The 22,111-nt window shown below is 60.3% G+C and overlaps 1 protein-coding gene across 16 annotated transcripts; it reads left to right on the top strand.

The window, feature by feature from the left end:
• The first annotated feature begins 4 nt into the window (after positions 1-4).
• Positions 5-21,860, top strand: KDM6B (lysine demethylase 6B). Of its 16 annotated transcripts, none has more exons than XM_087440464.1 (24): positions 5-127; positions 6,934-7,050; positions 11,878-11,997; positions 12,296-12,438; positions 12,531-12,672; positions 12,899-12,997; positions 13,104-13,323; positions 13,432-13,524; positions 13,605-13,766; positions 13,850-14,059; positions 14,149-14,493; positions 14,597-16,755; positions 16,861-16,987; positions 17,117-17,222; positions 18,072-18,277; positions 18,404-18,468; positions 18,551-18,628; positions 18,726-18,874; positions 19,006-19,120; positions 19,216-19,403; positions 19,587-19,728; positions 20,050-20,176; positions 20,271-20,441; positions 20,555-21,860. In XM_087440464.1, the coding sequence occupies exons 5-24, from the start codon at positions 12,536-12,538 to the stop codon at positions 20,576-20,578; spliced, it is 4,923 nt and encodes a 1,640-aa protein (XP_087296590.1). In that variant the 5' UTR covers positions 5-127; positions 6,934-7,050; positions 11,878-11,997; positions 12,296-12,438; positions 12,531-12,535; the 3' UTR covers positions 20,579-21,860. The 16 variants fall into 16 exon arrangements, with proteins under 16 accessions (XP_087296590.1, XP_087296591.1, XP_087296592.1 ...); XM_087440465.1 differs by lacking the exon at positions 5-127 and adding an exon at positions 1,823-1,974; XM_087440466.1 differs by lacking the exon at positions 5-127 and adding an exon at positions 2,011-2,515.
• The last annotated feature ends 251 nt before the right edge of the window (positions 21,861-22,111 follow it).

The raw sequence follows: 22,111 nt of genomic DNA, 5'->3' as shown, positions 1-22,111 counted from the left end.
TGTGTTGGAAAATCCAACTGCGCCACGGGGCGGAGCGGCCCCCCCAGCCCCGGCCTGGGAGAGGGGGGGGCCGCTCGACCCCCTGGGACCTTGGGGAGCCTGAACACCTGGGACACCCCAGAATCAGGTAACGGGGAGTCGCGAGGGCATCTGGAAAGAGGGAAACCATCTCCGCTTAGGGGGGCGGGACGCCTGAGTCGTCAGAGGGGTAGAGTTGGGGATGGACGTTTGGGTCTCAGCAAAGGCACTGGGAAGAAGACTGGGGCGCAGGTCATCCGGGTCTCCTAGAAAAGAGCTGGGCGTGGGGGGTGGGGGGAGAGCTGGGAGGCAGATGTCTTGGGTTCCGGATGTCGAGAGGGGCCTGAAAAGACTCCCAGTCCCTCTCGGGCTGGGATTCCCCTTCCTGACACTAGGGCGGGGCGGGGCAGTCCCTAACTGAAGGGCAGAACTACAGGTCAGAGTTTGCAGATAGGTCAGTGCAATGGCCCGTTGAGGTCTGCTGTGGTCAGACAGGGATGTGTCTCCGGTCTTGGGGCCACTTCAAGTCTCCCACTGGTGAGGTGTGTAGCCTCAGCCCTGACTCTCACACCAGGAGCCCTGATGGCCTCCCAGCCGTAGCCTTCGCTCCCATCCATTCTGCCTCACCTCGCCTCCCTTCACTCGGCCTCACGCCGATAGTCTCCTCATCTCTCGTTCTGCCCCCACCTTGCCGTCTCCTGTTCTAGCCCTTGCCAGGCTCGGCCCCTTCTCTGTGCTGAACCTTCCCGAGGTAGCCACGAGATGGCGAGGGCGAGACGCCACAGCCGGAGCTGAGGGGAACAGGGTGGGGGTGGGGGCCGTAAAAGCCGCCTAAGCCCCTCGCCCGGGCCTGAGGGAAAGGTGAGCTGAGACGCTCATTTGACTTCCTGTCATCTCGGCCCCCTCACAGGAAATTGTGGGCGGGAGGGCGAAGGGCCTGGGATGGGGGGGGGCTGGGCACTCAGTCTCCGCCTCCCCAGGTTGGGGTAAATAGTGGGGAGGGGGCACGCGGGTTGGTTACTAAGCAACGCAGATTCGCTTCCTGTCTGCTGTGGCTTGTGGCTGTGACTTAGGGTGGGAGTCGGCTAGAGTGGGGGGGCTGGGAGACTGTGGGGAAGGTAGAGGGCAGGATGCCTGGTTCTCAGGACAAGGAGAGCCCGGGGAGGAAGGAGGGGAGGCAGCAAGCTGCGCTGCCACCGAATTGCACTCGGCGGTCATCAGGAGGGAGGCGGGACCCAGGCGCGGCGCTGAGCTCCTCTCCTCTTCGCTCCCGGGGGTTGCTTGCCCTGTTGCCAGAGTAACTGGAGAGCTAGAATCAGGAGCCGGATTCCCGAACTCTCGCATCCGCCCAATCCGCTCTAGCGGACGCCCCTGACATCAGGCCCTGGTAGCCTATGTGGAGGAGGCATTATAGAGCGACAAGAGGGAGAGGGGAGGGGAAGAGGTGGAGGAAAGGAGGGGGTAGCTGCCCGGGACCCGCACGTGCACTCCCACACGCTCTCGCCCACTCCCCCCTCTGCCGCACGCGCCCGAGTACTCCCCCTGCGCCTGCGCAGCGAATCGGCGCTCGCCGCTCGCCCCCCCCCCCATCTGGAGTCTGTGTTTGCAAACTAGTCCGGAGCTGCGCTCCTCAGCCCCTCGGGACCCAGACGTCTGGGTCCTTCTGCCCTCTTCCGCGGGGTCTCGAACCATCAATGCCTAGCCTTCCGTGGGAGGGGCTGGCTACCTGTTCCCCAGCAACCCTTCAGCTGACGCCCCACTCTCCCAGGTGGGCTGGGCGGAGCTGTGGTTTCCGGCCCATATGCTCCGCCGCTGCCTTCCCGGCCTCTGGCTTAGGTTGCCTCCTCAAGAGGGGCGGAACGGGTACCAGCGCCCCTTCCCGAGGTTTCACTTGCTCGGGCCCAGCTGCTGTTGCTGGCGGGATAGGGCGCCGCGGGGAAGCCCCGGACCGCCCAGGTGACTCTCCCCGGGCCATCACACCCCTTCTTCGCGTGAATTCCTCCTCTTTGGTGTGCACCAAAGTCCTTTCCATCCCTAACGTCTCTTCTCCACTCGCCCTGGTGCTCTTTGCACCTCCCTCGGCTCCTTTCGGGCTGTCTGTCCCGATCTCCACTCGTCCTTCTCGGCTTCTCCCGGTTATATAACTCTTCCTCTTGCCGTGTCCTGGTTTCAACTCCACAGACTCCGCCCTGGAACAGCGCGGGGAGGGGCAGGAGAGTTGGGGACCCAGACAGATTCCGGCTGGCAGCCGGCTGGGACACGGGTGAGGGGGTCCCACAGATGGGAGACGGAGCCCTGCGGGACCCAGTGCCCCCGTCCCACCTCCCGCCCCCACCCGAGATCTCGCCCAGGAGAGAGAAGGCATAGTAGCTTTGAGAGGCGTGTCGGGACTCCGTCAGAAATGTGGGTTGGGAGGTCAGGGCTGGAGGAGGAGAGGAGGAGCCGAAAGGCCCGAGTCTCTGCGATTGGAGCCGCATTGAGGGTAAAAGAGATAAAGGTAGGACGCCTGGGTTCTTTCCTTTCCTTTCCTTTTTGGGTTCCCAGAATTCCTAAGGCTATTTCCCAGGAAGCTTAGCTAGCGGCCCCTCTCCGCCCCTAGGGGTCAAAGGTCTGTGTTAGAGGTGGCCTGGGATGATGTCACCAGTGCACGTGCCCCGGGATGGTTGCCAGGCAATGAGGCCTCCTCCCCTTTCCATTCCGGCCCCCCCACCTCTGCCCCGAGTCCAATTCCAGCCCCGTGCCATCTTTTTCACCTCTCCCTTCCCTTGGCCTTAGCATCCTGCAGGTGGGAAACCCTGGCCTGGAGTTTTGTGAGGGGGAGGGGGACGAGTTTGGTGTGTCCCTAAGACTTTGCCCCTTTGCTGGACTAAGAGAACCCTGGGTCACTTTTCCCTAGATTGGTACAGAAGAGCTTTCCCTCCATGCTCCCTCCCCCCTTGAAAGAGCCTCCCAGCAGTCTTTTTACTTTCCCACCTGCTGCATTGCCAAGTGTCCTATTGCCCCTGTCCCCATTTTGAGTTGAAGTGAGGGTGGTTTCAAGATAACTACCCCCAGGAGAAGAGCTGTGTGTGGTATGGGGGATTCCCTGGACACTAGCTCATCTTTGACCTTAATCAATGGCACCCCCACCCCCACCCGGGAAGGTAAGGAAAAGGGTCTAGAAACAGTATTAGACTGAAAAGTCAGGGTCTTTATTCTGTGTAGGTGGGTGGATCTCTCCCTTGAGGGAGGGGAACTCAGTTGATAGCCATGGTAGCCCTTCTCTATTGAGTTAAGTCCTGGGGTTGGTTATGGTATTGGAAAAAAATTGGTTTCTCTTTTTATGTACCTTAGAGCTTGGGCTGTCAGATCAGGCCTGAATTCTATTCTCAGCTCTGCCACTTAGTGGCTATAGGGACTTGGAAAGGTCACAACCTCTTTGAGCCTCATATTCTTAATCTGGAAAATTTAAATGTCAATACCTACCTTCTAGGCAGTTGGGAGGGGAAAAAAAATGAGATAATTTATGCAAAGCACTTAGCATAGTGCCTGACACAGAATGAACACTGAATGAATGCTTGTTATGAAAGCTTATTATTGTTCAATGGTGTTAGTTACTATTTTTATTATTATAGTTGGTAGGCCTGCTTCAAACTGGCCAGGACCTTAGGAGTTGTTAGGGAGGAGTGGAGAGTTTGTGTTAATTTGGGAGGGGGTGGGGAGAGGCTGGAGATTTGCTTCCACTGCTTTTGTGCACTTTATTTGATGATGGCTTTAGTCAGATTTGTATTGCTTGCTTTAGGATTATTTTTTTCCCCCTCTTGGAGAAAAAACAGCTAAGACTATTCCTCTGGCTGTAAAAATAAAATAATTGTATTGTGGTTCTTGATTTTTAGTCAAGACCCCAGTCCCCTCCCATGTTCTTTGGAGCCTTTCAGTTTTGCAAAGGGACTCCACAGTTTCCTTTGCGGGGAAGGGGCTGGGCTGAGGGGTGTGTAAAAGGTTGGGGTGGGGGGGTGGAGAGAGACTAGTGCTGGGGTCTGGGGGGGCGGGTAGTTAAAGGAAGAGACCGGAAGGGAGGAGGAGGGAGCCTGCTGGTGGGGAGGGAGGGAGGGGAGGAGGAGGTGGAGGAGGAGGAGGAGGAGGAGGAGGAGGAGGACGAGGAGGAGGAGGAGGGAGGGAGGGGGTTGGGGAGAGCCTGCTACAGTTCTTTGTTTGACTCCGGGACTCAGGGACGGGGAGGAGGAGGGAGGGAGGCAGAGGCTGCAAGCGCCGGGGCAGGCCCAGGAGGCAGAGGAGGGACCGTCTCCCCGCCCCCCCCAGCCCCCACTCCCCCCCCCTGCTGCTCCCCCCCTCCCTACCCGGACTCCGGGGGCACCGCCGGGGGACAGACACCCAGCAGGTAACCCCGGCCTGGCTCGCCCTCTCCTCTCGGATATTCCTCCACACCCTCCCGGATGACCCCTTTCCCCGGTTCCGTCTCCCCGTTTTCTCCCGGCCTTGCCTCTTCCATGGCCCTCCTTGTTCCATCTCCCCGACTTGGGCTTGTCGCCTGCTAGCCGCGCCGCCGTCTCGTGCAGCCTGACTCCCTTCCCATCGCCCGACAGCCTGTGCGCCCCAGGTCTGCCCGCGGCACCTTTCGGGGCTCTGCCTAGCTGCTGCTCCGGGCTTTGCTTTCCTTCTGACTTGTCCCTTGGGGCTGTGAGAAAGGAGGGAGTCCCTGTCCTTTTCTTGCTCCCCCAGTTCCCCGCCCCCCCAACTCTGGCCCCCTTTCTCCTAGCAGTCTCTAGGGGTGAGGAGAGAACCGGAATTTGGGGGGCCCTTTGGAGGGGCAAGGGGCTGTGTGTCGCTGGGGAAGGGGGCTGTGTGTGCGGGTTGGGGGTGGGGGTGGTTAGAGACCCGGCTGCCTCTCTGTTGTCCCTTTAAATGGCCCTCACATTTCTGGGGACTCGTGGGGGGGAGGTGGCAAGCCGCCTGCCTGGGGGGCAGGGCCCTCCGTTCGTCCACACAATCAGGGGTGGTAATGATTTAAAGGGACAGTCACGGTGTGGCTGCTGCCACCCTGTGCTGGTGGGAGGGGGAGCCGGCAGGCCATGTCTGGGGAGGCTTGGCTGGCTAGCAGGGCATTTGAGGCTGAATCTAAGAGGCCTGCCAGGTCTGGGACGGTGCTGTGCCTGGGACTTGCAAGGAGGGGTGACAGCTTGCCTGGGGGGCTCTCAGCCTGGGCCTTCTCCAGGGCCCCACCTTTGGGTTCATGGACTCCTTGGCCGAGAATCCTTGAGTCCAAACTATGGAGTCTGTCAGCCACCAGGTGGGGGACACTGGCAGGTCTGCAGGTCAGCAGCTTGGCCTGGGCACACTGGAGCTGGCCTTTCAGCTTCCCCTTTTGTTGTTTGGCTCTGTGCACAAGAAAGCCCCAGCCCCTCCCCCAGCTCCCCCTTCCCGTCCACATGCCCCCCCCCCCCCCAACACCCACCCACCCCAGCTGTTGGACAGATGAATTACAGCCTCCGGCTTGGGGCCAGGGCTGGTAAGGGATTAAAGCTCTGAGGCTGGCCCTTTAAATGGCTATTGGCCCCTCCCCCACTCTGGGGTCCAGACACCCCATACACACCCTGCTTGACCCCCTTGGCTGCCCCTTACTCCTCCTCTTGGTGGGTCCTAAGGCCTGCCACTCCCCTCTCTCTAGGCTAGACCCTCCCATGCGTCCCCTTCCCCCCAGCACAACCACATACACAAATGCTACAGACTACACAGACACACACTCCCTGGTCCCACATTCTGAGCATTCCTGTCCTGGAGGGTTCCAACCTCAAGCTCCCTTCTCCAGCTGAAGGACCTTGCTTACCTGGCCTCCCTGGCCTGCAGCTGACCTCTACCCTGGCCTGGTGAGGGGCCTTGCATGGGTCAGAAATAGCACCTCTCTGGGGGCAGTGTCATCAGCAGCCAAGGCAGCTTGCAGCACATTGCGTCATGGAGGCTGGGGGCCAGAGGCCTGAGTCTCTGGGGCAGGGGGAAGGATGGGGGCTGGAAGGCCAGGGAATGGAGAGACTAGACTGGGAGCCCAAGTCTCTGAGGAAGCTCAAATGTCTGGGTCCTTAAAGGCCCAGAACTGTGGGTAACAGAGCAGAAAACATAGGTCCCTGAGGAATGAGTTTGAGGTGAGGGCAGACTTAGATCTGACCCCTGGATAGACACCTGATTCTTGGCCCTTATGTTAAAAGACCTAGCTTCTTGTCTCTGAGAGTTAGGAAGGGAGGGAGTGGGCCTCTATCACCTTCTTGGGCCACACAGAGGAAGGAGGTGATGGGGAAACAGGATATGGCCTTGAGGGGTGGGATGGAAGGGAGGCTTGCAGCAGAAGCCACTTCCATACTCAGGCCCAGAGTCACAGTCCTTGCTGAGGGAGAAGGCTCCTCCCTGTTGGGCCCGTTCATCTAGTCTGGCCACCTGTGCTGCTCGCCAAGACCTGCCTGCACCCGCCTGAGGGAAGGGGAGGGGGCAGAGTCCAGAGGGTGGGGTTGACTAGTGTCTTGATAAAGGTAGGGAGGAGGCAGAGCTGAAGGTAGAAGATGTGTATGCCTGGGGCCAGGATTGAGGCTGACATGGCTGCAGTTGTCAGGGGCAGCTGGGGCTACTCTGGGGCCAGGGACTCTCAGCAGGAGGGCCCAGTCAGAAGAGGGATCATGGGTTGGGTGTCCCCTATGGACTTATGCAGATGCCATAGTGTGCTCCTCTTACCCCCTGGTCCAGGCTGCTTCCTAAGGGGAAGGCTGGAGGACCACTTTGGGGATGGCTTTTTCTGGTTGCCATGGAAACAGACTCTCCCATCCCATCTGACCACCAGAGCCAGGTTTCTCCTCAATAAGGGGATAGGAGCACTGGAAAATTCTCCAGCTTGGGAGATCCCACCTCTAACTGGCTTTTTTCTTTTAGGTTCCCCCAGGCACCATGCCAGCCCCATAGTACCACCCACCCCACCCACTGTGGTCTGCTGCACCCCATTGCTGGGGCACTGGTTCCAATGAGACAGGGCACACCAAACTCCATCTGGTAAGTCCTGCCCCTGAGCAACTCCCCCTCCAAATAGTCCAACTCTGCACCACATGCTTTAAGAAGGGTGGTATGATCTGGATCATGCCCACTGCTCAGAATGGTCCAGTCCAACTCTGAGCGTCCCCCCACCATGTGGTGCTTGAGTGGTTCAGCTTTCCTGGTTTATGGAGCTCCTCTTTGTTGCCTACCAATGGTTCAGCCCTGTACTTCACCAGCCTCTGCACTACCACCAAAAAATCTTCTTCCCCAAGTGCTACAACTCAGTTGTTTATTGAATTGAATTAAGCTACGGTTCACAAGCTGGGAAGTAGAAGTGAGATACCCTGGAGGGATTTTTCTTGGGATGGGGAGGTCTTTGCCCCCTAAGAGTTGTTGAACAGCCTGGCTCATGAAGGGTGATTGGAAATTGATTTGGAGAGATACTAGAGGCCATTGCCACAACCACCTGCTCTTACTGTGGCAATCTTGGCATCTCACCTTTCCTTTCAGATCCCTTTCTGTTCCATTCTCTCCCCATTGCTCTATAGCATTTGCTCCCCACACCCTAAGTCTTGCTCTTCTTCTGCTTCCCTTTCTCCTTCTGCTAGTTCTCTGCCTGAGGCCCTGCTCCATCCTCCATTCTTCTGTAGGAGAAAAGATGATACCTGAGCCAGGGACTTAAGTTCTCTGAGTGTGCATCGCTCTTCTGCACTACTCACTCAGTTTTTGAGTGGGACTCTTTTCTTCTCTGTATCTCTGTTTGGCAAGATGGTTTGCACATTGGGGTGCCTCATTGGAATTGTGTTGAATCAATGTGTTAACTGAATGAGCTTCATTGCCAAGAAACCGATGGCTTCTGAGGTCTGCTGCCCAGCCTCCTACCCACACCTTCTCTAGAGGACATGAGACATTTGGGATGGTAACCTGCAGTAGAGCAAAGGGGCAGGCTGACCCAGGAAATGGTCTGTGAGGATAAAACTAACAGAGGGAGAATAGGATAGAGGTATTATAGAAGAGTGGTAAGAATAAGGCTTTGGAAGGAAGCCCAGCTCTTCCACTCTCTTGCAGAATGACCTTGATCAAGTTTCCTAACCTCTTTGAGCCTCAATTTCCTCATCTGTAAAATGGGGTAATAAAAGTACCTCCTACCTCTGGTTTTGGGGAGGAGTTTAAAAAATAAGGGCTTAACACAGTGCCTGGCAAGTAGTAAGTCTTCACTAAATGCTAGCAATTATCATCATAATGGGAGCCACAGGGAGCTGTAAGGATAAGCCAGGATGTTGAGGAATAGGACAGACCTTGACTGAAGGCAGACAGACCCCCAAATACTTGACTCAAACAGAAGGATCGCTGATCCAGCAAGACATCAAGATTCAGGGGACTGACACGACGAGTCAGCAGGGTCATCCTGTTCCAGTGTTTCCCTGACTCTGTTCAGGAACATGAAGGCAAACACAGAAGGGCATGTGCAGAGACACACGTGATCACGCAAGTGATGCAGAGGCAGACCCAGACAAAAGACCGAGACAGGAGCCAGGCAGACACACAGACAGACAGCCCCTCGGAGTCATGTAGACAGGCATAATGACAGGAACGCGGCAGACACAGGCACTGAAGGAGACAAGATGAGCAGATATGCAGGTGCACACGGAGACAGACAGTGGGACCCATACACAGCCAACCTTGTCAGACAGACTGGTGAACACAGCGGTCCAGTCAGAGGCAGACACAAGGCTTGCAGTGACACATAGCGGGCCGGGGCCGGCACTGTCACTCCTCGGTGGGGGGCGGGGAGGGGCCAGCAGCGGGGGAAGGCTGGGGAAGGGAATCCCGAGCGGGCGGCCTGCCCGGGTGGCTGAGTCACAGCGGAGCCCCAGCCGGCGGCCCTCCCCTCCGCCTCCCCCTCCCCCAGGTAAGAAGCGAGCCCGTAACCCCTCGCTTTCACAAGGCAGAATGAGGCCTGGCAGGGAGTGGGGTGCGGCGGGGTTCCCAAACCGGCCCCACATCCGCGCGCGTGCAGCGTGCCTGCGGACTGCTTGCTCGGTAAAACCCTGTCTGCGAGGTCTCGACTTGGGCCGGCATGTGAGTCTGCATGCGCACGTCTGGCCCGTTATCACGCGTCCCCCGCGGCTGGAGCGCTGCGCGGAAGGGCTTCTCGGGCTTCAAGCCGCCAGAGAGTTAAGTGGGTGTGATTGATGGAGTGGGTTTCTCTCGGGGCTCCAGGGGGAGGGGGTAGGTTAAAGTCCCCGAGTCCGGAGCCCGGATGGAGGGGGCGGAGCTGGGCTTAGCCGGGAGTGCCCGGATGGAGAGGGCGTGGCCTCGTCAGGAGAAGAATTAACCCTTTCTGAGCGGCTGACTCCCGGGACTGTGGGTCGGGCGGGAGAGGCTGGAATGTGTGCCCCAGAAGTATAGCGTCCTCCCAGCCTGGCTTTGGCCGCGTGCGTCTACCTCTCATCTGTCTTCGAGGAGTCTGTGGGTGTCTGTCTTTGTGCTTGTCCGTGGTTGTCCCCTCCCCTTGGTGGTAGTACGGACACCGGGAGTCGGGGAGGGCTATTCCTACCCCAAAGCGAGAGTGGAGGTGAGAGTGGACCGCGAGCCGGCTGCGGGCGACCGGGGAACAGGTGTGAGCGCGGCGTCGGAGCTGTCGGGCGCAGGGAGGGGCCGTCGTGGGGGAAGACGAGAGGGGAAATTCCGAGGGACCAGTGGTGAGCGGTGTGTGGGCTGAGTTGTGTCTGCCTCTGACTGTGTGTCTGTGTGTGTTCAGGGAGGCGGGGGCTGAGTCAGTGGGAATAGGGGAAGGTTTTCTGGGTGACTCATGCTCCCCCTCCCCAATCCTGAATCAGACCCCGAGGGAGGGCCTTGTACGGGAGGCGGATGAGGAGTCAGACGCCTGCTTCCCGGGTGGGCACGAGGATCCGAGGAGGTTGGCGAGAGTGAATGTGTGTTTAGTGTACAGGAAGTTTTTGTCCTCGAGTGAGGGCAGCTATATTCCGAGTACCGGCGTGGCGGTTTGTGGATAAAGGTAGAAAGGGGCTGGAGGGATGGGACTCGCTGGTTTAGGGAAAGCTGAGTCAGTTCCCCGTGGGAAAGGGGAAGTGGTGGAGGGGAAGTGTCATCATCGCAGAAGGGGAAGCTGCATTTCCTGGTAACTGGCAGCGCCCTCGGTACCAAGTCCCAAGCGGGGATCTGTTCATCTGATGTGTGGACCCCCGGTTCCCTGTTTTCCCATGTGTGGTCCGTGGGTCCCGGGACTTGGGTGAGAGCAGCTGGCCAGGGTTATACTTGACCGCAGTTAAGCGCTGTACTTGTCCCAGAGCTTGGTAACTGAGAGAAAGGCTGTGCGGTGAGGAGAGAGTTCTCACAGAAAGTCCGCCTGAACTGCGGAGAGGGTCCGCCGAGCCCAAGCGCCTACCAGGGCTCGGCGGGAAGTGACACGCCGGGACCGGTAGGGTCCAAGCGCTTGCGTGCGAACAGACGACCTTGCCCTGCGGAGGGAGGACTGTTTTCACCAGAAACCCGCCTGCCCTTGTGGGCTGGGTGGAAATTTCCCCACAGCGCAGACCTCTCTCAGCGAAGGCGAACTTTCCAGCCGCCCCCAGCCCCTCATCGCGCGCTCTCCCCCGGCTTCCTGCCCGGCTCAAGCTCCAGCTGGAGCGCTGGCCCCGCCCCCGCCGCTTTGTACTCTACACTCGCCTCTTGCAGCTCTTTGTACTCTAGACTCTCAATGGACCGATCCTGGGAGCGGAGCCGGCTCCCTATCTGCGGGGACGCCGGGTAGGCGAGGAGGAGATCCTGGGCTCAGAGAGGAGAGAAGGAAGAACTGGGGCTAAAGGGAAGGTGCCCAGGAAGGGGAGCGCTGCGCCCGTCGTGGGCACCGACGGGAAGGGGTTGGGGGTGTTGAGAAGGAGGAAGTGAAACGGGCTCTGGGTTCTTTAAGGGAGTGGGCGGTGAGAGTGGGACAAGGGTGATGTCACCGCCTGTCGGGCCCCGCCCTCCTCCCTCCCGAAGGACCCCCCCCCCGTACATTTACACACGCCGCTTCCGCTGCGCAAGTAGCCACGTCACGGGCAACCCCCGAAATCCCCCCTCCCTTGGGGGGCGGGGGCCACGTGGGCCGTGGGGAACCGCGTGGCCCCGGCGAGGAAGGGCATAGAGGATACGGGAGCCACGCGAGAGGGGCCACTCAGAACCGCGGTGCGCGACTTCTCAGAAGTTGGGGGATTAAAGGGGGGTTTTGCTCTTGGGGGTCGGTTGATGTTGAAGACCTAGAGAGCCAGGGGAAGTGGAGGAGCTGAAGGAACTGGGTATGAGGCTGGGGGCTTGACCGTGGTTTGGGATGGGGTCAAGCGTGGGGTTGGAACGCTCAGATCGCAGCGCGGGCGGGTTTGGGTGCCGTAGAAGTCACTGTGACTGGCCAGCCCTAAGCAGTTTCAAGGGGCACTCGGGATGGGGAGGTCGGGCACTGGGTGAGGTGACGTGAGGAAGGGCAGCGACGCCTTTGCGTTGTACATCTGTTTGCCGTCCGTCAGTCTTACGGCTGCGGGGCTGGGGGCGTCTCAGGCGATCTAGCTGTGACCACCGGCGGCTCTGTGGGTGCGTGGGACTTGCGCGTAGCGCCATCCCCCACGCCGGCCCGAGCGTGCGACTCGCTGCCTTCACCCGCAAGGGTCACAGCCCCGCTTGCCCCGCCGGCCCGGGTGTCAGGTCGGAGATGGAGACCCTAGGTGGGAGCTGCGGGGTCACATCGGGGTCACCCCGGGCCGAGCCCGTCTGACCGGCTCCGCCGCCCCTCCTCCCCCGGCCGGCAGCGGCCGGGCTAACCTCGCTCCTATTGGTCCCGGCCAGGCTGTTACTGAGGCGGAGACACGGGTGATGATTGGCTTTCTGGGGAGAGAGGAAGTCCTGTGATTGGCCGGATCTCTGGAGCTCGCCGACGCGGTGAGAGGACGCTCCCACGGAGGCTGGGTGAGCGGCCGCTGCGCTGCCTGCCGGCCGGTGGGTCCCGACTGCAAGCCCGGCAGCGCAGCCACCCCGTCCCACCGAGCGGCCAGACCTCTCCCGGCCGCTCGTTGCGGCTCCTAGCCACTCTCCTGGGCCTCTAGGGGCTCCTTAGGCCGGGTGGGCCTCCCCTCAGGGAAAACCAAGGCCGGGCTCCCTGCGCAGATGACAGATCTGTGGGTGCCACAGTCAGGCCAGTCCAGCTCCGGGCCCCGACTGTGTGCTGGCCAGCTCACCTCCCTCCTTTTCCTTCTCTGCTCTGTAGAATTGGGTGTGAAAAGCCCTGGGCTGCCATCTGGGGACAGTGGGCACTCCTGTCAGAGCGGCTGGAGCGGGACCATCACCCCAGAGAGCTGGGGCAGGGGGCCGTGCCCGATCTCCAGGGCTCCTGGGGCCACTGCTGACCTGGTAAGGGAAAGATGGGGCTGGGTTGGCTGTATGTACACTGCCAACTCAGGCTCTGCCCCCAGTAAAATCATAATCTCTTCTCCCTGAGTCAGGCTGAATGCATCGGGCAGTGGACCCTCCAGGGGCCCGCGCTGCACGGGAAGCCTTTGCCCTTGGGGGCTTGAGCTGTGCTGGGGCCTGGAGCTCCTGCCCGCCCCATCCCCCTCCTCGTAGCGCATGGCTGCCTGGAGGCAGGTGAGAACTTGGTCCATCTCTCTTTCTCTCTCTCTCTTTCTGTCTCCAGGCATTCCTCTTTCCATCTTGTATACCCCTCAATCTGTCATTTTCTGGGTCTTTGCCCTTCTGTGGGCCTCAGTGCAGTCCTCAGCTGCTTTCTTTTATTCCCTCAGTCCTCTTCTTCCTAGGTAGGGACAAGACTGCTCCATCTTGCTGTACATTAACAATCTTCTTCTCTCTCTAGGTGCTCTGCCAGCATCGGGCAGCCCCCACTCTCTGCTCCCCTACCCCCTTCACACGGCAGTAGCTCTGGGCACCCCAACAAACCATATTATGCTCCAGGGTGAGTGAAGATTCAAAGGTGCTGGGGAATGAATGGGAGGTAAGACTGGGGCCTTGAAAGATTTCCTCCAAGACTGACCACCCCCGCAATCCCTTCTGCTCTATAGGACACCCACCCCAAGACCCCTCCATGGGAAGCTGGAATCCCTACATGGCTGTGTGCAGGCATTGCTTCGGGAGCCAGCCCAGCCGGGGCTGTGGGAACAGCTTGGGCAGCTGTACGAGTCAGAGCACGACAGTGAAGAGGCCATACGCTGCTACCACAGCGCCCTTCGATACGGAGGAAGCTTGGCTGAGCTGGGGCCCCGCATCGGCAGACTACAGCAGGTGAGATGAGGCAGGACATAGGGGGTTAGGATTGTGCGTTCTGGCTCAGGGCTCTCGTCTTATGTCTGCTTCTGCTCTGTCTCCTGTACCCTTCCCCCACCTCCCCAGGCCCAGCTCTGGAACTTTCATGCCGGCTCCTGCCAGCACCGAGCCAAGGTCCTGCCCCCGCTGGAGCAAGTGTGGAACTTGCTACACCTTGAGGTTAGGCTGGGGCTGGGTGGGCTGTGGAGGAGGGCTGGACCAGGTCTGCACCTGTGCCATTCTCCCCTTTTTGTCCTCAGCACAAGCGGAATTATGGGGCCAAGCGGGGGGGTCCTCCAGTGAAACGAGCTGCGGAACCCCCAGTTGTGCAGCCTGTGCCTCCTGCAGCACTCTCAGGCCCCTCGGGGGAGGAGGGCCTCAGCCCTGGAGGCAAGCGCAGGAGAGGTTGCAACTCTGAGCAGGTATGGTGGTATGTGGGCAGGCAAGCAGTGAGTAGGCGAGATTGGGGCAAGGAGTGGGATCCTTACACTCTCTTTTCTTCTAGACTGGCCTTCCCCCAGGGCTGCCGCTGCCTCCGCCACCATTACCACCACCACCACCCCCCCCACCACCACCACCCCCACCACCACCCCCACCCCTGCCTGGCCTAGCCACCAGCCCTCCATTTCAGCTGACCAAGCCAGGGCTGTGGAGTACGCTACATGGAGATGCCTGGGGCCCTGAGCGCAAGGGTTCAGCACCCCCAGAGCGCCAGGTGAGCATCTATCTGTTGCCCTTTACCTCTTAGCTGCAGGTCCCCATGTTGTCCATTTCTCACCCAGTGTCCTCATTTATCTCCCATAGGAGCAGCGGCACTCGCTGCCTCACCCTTATCCATACCCAGCTCCGGCCTATGGCACGCACCCCCCTGGCCACCGGCTGGTCCCAACTGCACCCCTAGGCCCAGGCCCCCGCCCCCCAGGAGCAGAGAGCCATGGCTGCCCGCCTGCCACCCGTCCCCCCGGAAGTGACCTTAGAGAGAGCAGAGTTCAGAGGTCGCGGATGGACTCCAGCGTTTCACCAGCAGCAACCACCGCCTGCGTGCCTTACGCCCCTTCCCGGCCCCCTGGCCTCCCCAGCACCACCACCAGCAGCAGTAGCAGCAGCAGCAACACTGGTCTCCGGGGCGTGGAGCCGAGCCCAGGCATTGTGAGTGACAGACTGCAGGTGGAAGGTGGAGTGGGGGGGATCAGTGGAGCTCCTCTGAGGTGGCTAGAGCAGCCCTCTGACCACCCCCATCCTACACTTGCAGCCCAGCGCTGACCATTACCAAACTCCCGCGCTGGAGGTCTCCTCTCACCAAGGCCGCCTGGGGCCCTCGGCACACAGCAGTCGGAAACCGTTCCTGGCAGGTCCCACTGCCACTCCCCACCTGTCCCTGCCACCTGGCCCCCCCTCACCTCCTCCACCCCCCTGTCCCCGTCTCCTACGCCCCCCACCCCCCCCTGCCTGGTTGAAGGGCCCGGCCTGCCGGGTAGCCCGTGAGGATGGAGAGATCTTAGAGGAGCTCTTCTTCGGGGCTGAGGGACGCCCCCGCCCTCCACCACCACCCCTCCCCCACCGCGAGGGCTTCTTGGGGCCTCCGGCCCCCCGCTTTTCTGTGGGCACTCAGGATTCGCACACCCCTCCTACTCCCCCAACCACCAGCAGCAGCAGCAACAATGGCAGCCACAGCAGCAGCCCTACTGGGCCTGTGTCCTTTCCCCCACCTCCCTATCTAGCCAGAAGTATGGACCCCCTTCCCCGGCCCCCCAGCCCAACACTGAGCCCCCAGGACCCACCTCTTGCACCCCTGACTCTTAGCCTGCCTCCAGCCCCTCCCTCCTCCTGCCACCAAAATACCTCAGGAAGCTTCAGGCGCCCGGAGAGCCCTCGGCCCAGGGTCTCCTTCCCAAAGACCCCCGAGGTGGGGCCGGGGCCATCCCCAGGCCCCCTGAATAAAGCCCCCCAGCCCGTGCCGCCCAGGGTTGGGGAGCTGCCTGCCCGAGGCCCGCGACTCTTTGATTTTCCCCCTACCCCACTGGAGGATCAGTTTGAGGAGCCAGCTGAATTCAAGATCCTACCTGATGGACTTGCCAACATCATGAAGATGCTGGACGAATCCATTCGAAAGGAGGAGGAGCAGCAACAGGAGGCAGGCGTGGTCCCCCCGGCCCCCCTGAAGGAGCCCTTTGCATCTCTACAGCCTCCATTCCCCACTGACACAGCTCCAACCACCACTGCTGCCACCATCACCACCACCACGGCCACCCAGGAAGAGGAGAAGCCACCACCAGCCCTACCACCACCGCCGCCTCTAGCCAAGTTCCCTCCGCCACCCCAGCCACAGCCGCCGCCACCCCCACTACCCCCACCAGCCAGCCCGGCCAGCCTGCTCAAATCCTTGGCCTCTGTGCTGGAGGGACAAAAGTACTGCTACCGGGGGACTGGAGCAGCTGCTTCTACCCGGCCTGGGCCCTTGCCTGCCACTCAGTATTCCCCTGGTCCCCCATCAGGTGCTACCGCCCCGCCGCCCACCTCAGCGGCCCCTAGCGCCCAGGGCTCCTCACAGCCCTCCGCTTCCTCGTCATCTCAGTTCTCTACCTCAGGTGGGCCTTGGGCCCGGGAGCGCAGGGCGGGCGAAGAGCCAGTCCCGGGCCCCATGACCCCCGCCCCGCCGCCCCCACCCCTGCCTCTGCCCCCTGCTCGCTCTGAGTCTGAGGTGCTAGAAGAGATCAGTCGGGCTTGTGAGACCCTTGTGGAGCGGGTAGGCAGGAGTGCCACAGACCCAGCGGACCCAGTGGACACGGCAGACCCAGTGGACAGTGGGACTGAGCGACTGCCGCCCCCCACCCAGGCCAAGGAGGCGAGTAGTGGGGTGGTGGCAGCAGCAGGACCAGGCAGCAGCAAGCGGCGGCAGAAGGAGCACCAGAAGGAGCACCGGCGGCACAGGCGGGCCTGTAAGGACAGTGTGGGTCGGCGGCCCCGTGAGGGCAGGGCAAAGGCCAAGGCCAAGGCCCCCAAAGAAAAGAGCCGCCGGGTGCTGGGGAACCTGGACCTGCAGAGTGAGGAGATCCAGGGTCGTGAGAAGGCGCGGCCTGATCTTGGCGGGGCTGCCAAGGCCAAGCCACCCACAGCTCCAGCTCCTCCACTAGCTCCTGCACCCTCTGTCCAGCCCACACCCCCATCAGCCTCTATGCCTGGGAAGAAGGCTCGGGAGGAAACTCCAGGGCCACCCGGTGTCAGCCGGGCTGACATGCTGAAGCTGCGCTCACTTAGTGAAGGACCCCCCAAGGAGCTGAAGATCCGGCTTATCAAGGTAGAGAGTGGTGACAAGGAGACCTTTATCGCCTCTGAAGTGGAAGAGCGGAGGCTGCGCATGGCAGACCTCACCATCAGCCACTGCGCTGCCGATGTTGTTCGTGCCAGCAAGTGAGTTAGGGGCTGTCCCCCGTGAGGCTGCCAACCTGGCCCGGCAGGAGGCGCCCTTCCCCCATCACCCTGATATATCCATCCTCATTTCACTTCCTCCCACAGGAATGCCAAGGTGAAAGGAAAGTTCCGAGAGTCCTACCTTTCCCCCACCCAGTCTGTGAAACCGAAGATCAACACTGAGGAGAAGCTGCCCCGGGAAAAACTCAACCCACCCACACCCAGCATCTATGTACGTGTGCCATCTGTGCTCAGAACTGCCTCTGCCAGAGGGCTCTAAGACAGTGTTTGGGGGCTGTTGGGGTGCTCTGAGCCTAGAACAGGGCTCTGACCCCAGCCCTGTCTCCTGGTGGTCCCTCAGCTGGAGAGCAAACGAGATGCTTTCTCGCCGGTGCTGCTGCAGTTCTGTACAGACCCTCGAAATCCCATCACCGTGATCCGGGGTCTGGCGGGCTCCCTGCGGCTCAGTGAGTGTGTGGGGCACAAAGGTGTGGGGAGGGCTGCAAGGATCTGGGGCTTTGGGACCCTCTTGAGAGCCCCCACACCTGAAGAACCAGGACCATGACTATAGCGAGCTCTCCTCAGTCATAGGGCATTTTTGAAGAGTGCTCTGGGTAATGGGTTAGCTGGCCTCAGGCTTTTCTCCCATCTGTCAGTCTGTCCCCAGCAGTGGGCAAGTGGGAATGGGATGTATCTCAGGGCCTAGTTAGAGTCACTTTTGGTTTTCTTGGTGATTAAGGATGAGAAGAATACAGATTGTAGTAAACCTTGAAGACCCATGATTTGGAGCTTTATCAACCTGAAAAACCTGGGGGTTTTTCAGCCTTTTATTGTGCAAAATTTCAAACACATATGAAAGTAGAAGAAACCATATAGAAATATAAAATTCAATCTTGTTTCCTTTATACCCATAGCCCTCTCTGTACCCGTATATTCTCTAGGCTTTCACTTGACTAAATTTTTCATGGGATCCAATGATAAAGAAACTGCCATTCATTGAGCACCTACTGTGTGCCAGGTGCTGTGTGCATGTGGCGTCAGGCACACCTGGGGACTCTGGTGGAGAGGCTGAGGCTCAGAGTGGCAGTGGGAGAAAGGGGGTTGGTGATGATCCAGATAAAGGCCAGGGCCTGAGAGGGCCAACCCTCCCAGCTTCATGTGGGGCTGGGGCTCTCGCCTGTTCCTCCTGGGCTGAGCTCTGTGAAGCCTATGTTCACCCTGTCAGGCTTCATGAGTACAAAGGGACAGAGTGAGTTGGATCCTTGCTCCCTGCCCTCTGCTTCTGTGCTGACGCCCTGCTCCGCCCTCCTTTACAGACTTGGGCCTGTTTTCCACCAAGACGCTGGTGGAGGCAAGTGGCGAGCATACGGTGGAGGTACGCACCCAGGTGCAGCAGCCCTCAGATGAAAACTGGGATCTGACGGGTACGCGACAGATCTGGCCCTGTGAGAGCTCCCGCTCCCACACCACCATTGCCAAGTACGCACAGTACCAGGCCTCATCCTTCCAAGAGTCCCTGCAGGTGAGAGGGGAGCACCGGCAGAGGCCGGGGCGTGGGATCAGGGGACTTGGAGCTGGGGCTGTGGTGGGGTGGGAGGGCTTCTGGAAGGTCGCTGATCCAGGCCTGCCTATCCCTGTGGCCAAGCAGGAGGAGAAGGAGAGTGAGGATGAGGAGTCCGAGGAGCCGGACAGCACCACAGGAACCCCTCCTAGGTACCATACAGTTTGCCCCTTCCCTTCATGACTGCCTGCCTTTCCTGGGCTTCTCCACCAACCTGTGCTCTTGCTCCTGCAGCAGCGGCGGCGCACCAGACCCGAAGAACCATCACATCATCAAGTTTGGCACCAACATCGACCTCTCTGACGCCAAGCGGTCAGTGGGGCTGAGGCGCGCAAAGCTGGGGCGGGCGAGCCCAGGGGTCCGCGCGGCGGGGTAGCCTCTCACTTTTGTTGCACCCTCGCTACCGCAGGTGGAAGCCCCAACTGCAGGAGCTGCTGAAGCTGCCCGCCTTCATGCGGGTAACATCCACCGGCAACATGCTGAGCCACGTGGGCCACACCATCCTGGGCATGAACACGGTGCAGCTGTACATGAAGGTCCCGGGCAGCCGAACGCCAGGTGCCCTCCTCGCGGGGGCGCGCGGGGGCGGGACTGGTGTCGGTGCTGCTCCGTCCGCCAATGAGGGCTAAGGGGGCGGGCTTGCCGCCGAGTGCTCGGCTAGCCATGCCGTTCTCTGTCGCCCCCTCCAGGCCACCAGGAGAACAATAACTTTTGCTCTGTCAACATCAACATCGGCCCAGGTGACTGCGAGTGGTTCGCGGTGCACGAGCACTACTGGGAGACCATCAGCGCCTTCTGCGACCGGTGCGCGCCGCCTTCCTCCCCGCTAGATACCCCTCCACGTCCTGTCCCGTCCCTGGGTCCCCAGATTTCCATCTGACCCTCTGGCCACCCCACAGGCATGGCGTGGACTACCTGACGGGTTCCTGGTGGCCAATCCTGGATGACCTCTATGCCTCCAATATCCCTGTGTACCGCTTCGTGCAGCGCCCCGGAGACCTCGTGTGGATTAATGCGGGGACCGTGCACTGGGTGCAGGCCACCGGCTGGTGTAACAACATTGCCTGGAACGTGGGGCCCCTCACCGGTGAGAGGGTGGGGCGAGGTGACGGGGCATGTAGAGCCACTCAGCGGTGAGGGAGTGGGGCCCATGGAGAGTGAGCCCCGTGGCGGGTGGGCTTGGAGGGTGGCCAGCTGTGAGGGAAGGGGCTGGGGCCCAAGTGGCTGGGGGCTGTTTGAGAATCCTGTAGTGACCCTCTCTGACCCACAGCCTATCAGTACCAGCTGGCCCTGGAACGATACGAGTGGAACGAGGTGAAGAACGTCAAATCCATTGTGCCCATGATTCACGTGTCCTGGAACGTGGCTCGCACAGTCAAAATCAGCGACCCCGACTTGTTCAAGATGATCAAGTGAGGGCCCTAGTTGAGAGGGAGCCCATCTGCCCCCGCCCGGGTCCTGCTCTTGTCCTTCTGTGTGATTCTACCCCATTCTCCACCTACCTCTCTATCCTTTATCGTGTTCCCTGTGGTGGTACTGTGCTGGGGTGGCTGACAAGGGCCCAGCTCTGAGAAGCTTTATTTTCTTGTGGTCAAAATAGACAAAAACCACATGAAATTTCAACTGTGACAGATGCCCAGGTCAAGGGATGTGACCTAGGCGTGCAGCGGGGAGGCCCCAACCTGCTCCCCACGCCGGCAGCCCTGCCTTACCAACACCTCCCCCGCACGCAGGTTCTGCCTCCTGCAGTCCATGAAGCACTGCCAGGTGCAGCGGGAGAGCCTGGTGCGAGCGGGGAAGAAGATCGCCTACCAGGGGCGGGTCAAGGACGAGCCCGCCTACTACTGCAACGAGTGCGACGTGAGTGGGCCCGCCCTCCCTCTCCTGCTTCCCCGAAGGGAGGTGTCGCCGGTGGCCCTCCCTCCCCGTGACTGCCCCCTCCTCCCCGGCCCAGGTGGAGGTGTTCAACATCCTGTTCGTGACGAGTGAGAACGGCAGCCGCAACACGTACTTGGTGCACTGCGAAGCCTGTGCGCGGCGCCGCAGCGCGGGCCTCCAGGGCGTGGTGGTGCTGGAGCAGTACCGCACTGAGGAGCTGGCGCAGGCCTACGACGCCTTCACGCTGGTGAGGGCTCGCGGGCGGGCGGGCGAGGACCCGGAGTGGGGGCGCAGGGGACGCGCTTGCGGTTGGCCGCCCCGCGCCTGCCCCTGAGCCCCACGCCCGCTCTCTCCCCGCAGGCCCCCGCCAGCACGTCGCGATGAGGCCGGACGCCCCGCCCGCCTGCGCGCTCGCAGTGCGCCGCGGGGCCACCAGCACACGCCTGGGCTGGACCTAGGTCCCGCCTCTGGCCGGGAAGGGGGTCGGGCCCAGCCCTTCCACCCCATTGGCAGCTTCCCTCACTTAATTTATTAAGAAAAAAACATTTTTTTTTAAATATGAGGAAAAAAGGAAAAAAAAAATGGGAGACGGGGGAGGGGGCTTGCAGCCCCTCGCCCACCAGCGCCTCCCCTCACCGACTTTGGCCTTTCTAGCAACAGACACAAGGACCAGGCTCCGGCGGCGGCGGGGGTCACATACGGGTTCCCTCACGCCTGCCCGCCGCCCGCCCGGCGCTGATGCGCGCGGCTCGTGTATGTACATAGACGTTACGGCAGCCGAGGTTTTTAATGAGATTCTTTCTATGGGCTTTACTCCTCCCCCAGAACCTCCTTTTTTACTTCCAATGCTAGCTGTGACCCTGTACATGTCTCTGTTTATTCACTTGGTTATGATTTGTATTTTCTGTTTTTTTGTTTGTTTTTGTTTTTTGGTTTTTAATTTATAACAGTCCCACTCACCTCTATTTATTCAGTTTTGGGAAAACCCGACCCCCCGCACCCCCAAGCCATCCCGCCCGCCCTTCCAGGGATCGCCCGCTGCCGGGCTCTCCCTGCGCCCCAGTGTGTGTCCGGGCCCGGCCCGTCCGTCTCTGCCCGTCCGCCCGCGGCTCCAGCCGGGTTCTTATGGTGCTCAAACCCGCTCCCCTCCCCTACGTCCTGCACTTTCTCGGACCAGTCCCCTACTCCCGACCCGACCCCAACCCCGCCTGAGGGTGAGCGACTCCTGTACTGTAGGGGAAGAAGTGGGAACTGAAATGGTATTTTGTAAAAAAGATAAAATAAAATAAAAAAATTTAAAAGTTTTAAAGAAAGAACTATGAGGAAAAGGAACCCCGTCCTTCCCAGCCCCGGCCAATTTTAAAAACACGGACCTTCCTCTCGCCCCCTCCCCGCCTTTTTCTTTTTAAGCGTGAAACAGCCCAGGGCCAGGGCCTCACTGGGGCAGGGACACCCCGGGATGAGTTTCTCTGGGGCTTTATTTTCGTTTTGTCTGTTTTTCCTCCTCGCTGGGGCTGCGGAGGGGTGGGGGGTTTACAGTCCCGCCCCCTCGCACTGCACTGTCTCTCTGCCCTAGGGGCAGAGGGGTCTTCCCAACCCTACCCCGATTTTCGGTGATTTTTGTGTGAGAATATTAATATTAAAAATAAAATCAGAAAAAAAGTTTTGTTTGGGTAACGTGCTGGTGATAACAGGGAAGAGTACTGGGAGGAGGGCTGCACGCTGGTGATTGATGGGGAGGGACTGCGCAGACCCCGGGAGGGTGAGCCCCTCCCCGGAGGCGCCTGTGGAATGTCCAGAGCTCTGGTCCGCTCCACGGTATGGGGGGTGCCTAATCCTGGAGTCGCATTCCAGGATAAGGGGGGTGGGGAGAGGCTGGGCCGGGGGAGGAGCAGGAAAGAGGGCTATAAGGGCCGC

Source organism: Ceratotherium simum, chromosome 16 (genome assembly GCF_057802395.1).
Source record: "Ceratotherium simum simum isolate JZ-2026a chromosome 16, ASM5780239v1, whole genome shotgun sequence".
In the NCBI taxonomy this organism is placed as follows: domain Eukaryota; kingdom Metazoa; phylum Chordata; class Mammalia; order Perissodactyla; family Rhinocerotidae; genus Ceratotherium; species Ceratotherium simum.
Note: the sequence above shows the minus strand (reverse complement) of the source record. Positions and strands in the feature narration are given on the sequence as shown.

Excerpts from the sequence above, each read along its gene's own strand:
- KDM6B (XM_087440464.1), top strand. The coding sequence starts at position 12,536 with ATGCATCGGGCAGTGGACCCTCCAGGGGCCCGCGCTGCACGGGAAGCC. Across the intron at positions 13,767-13,849 it reads GAGGTTGCAACTCTGAGCAG|ACTGGCCTTCCCCCAGGGCT; the intron begins GTATGGTGGTAT and ends CTTTTCTTCTAG. Across the intron at positions 20,177-20,270 it reads ACTACTGCAACGAGTGCGAC|GTGGAGGTGTTCAACATCCT; the intron begins GTGAGTGGGCCC and ends TCCCCGGCCCAG.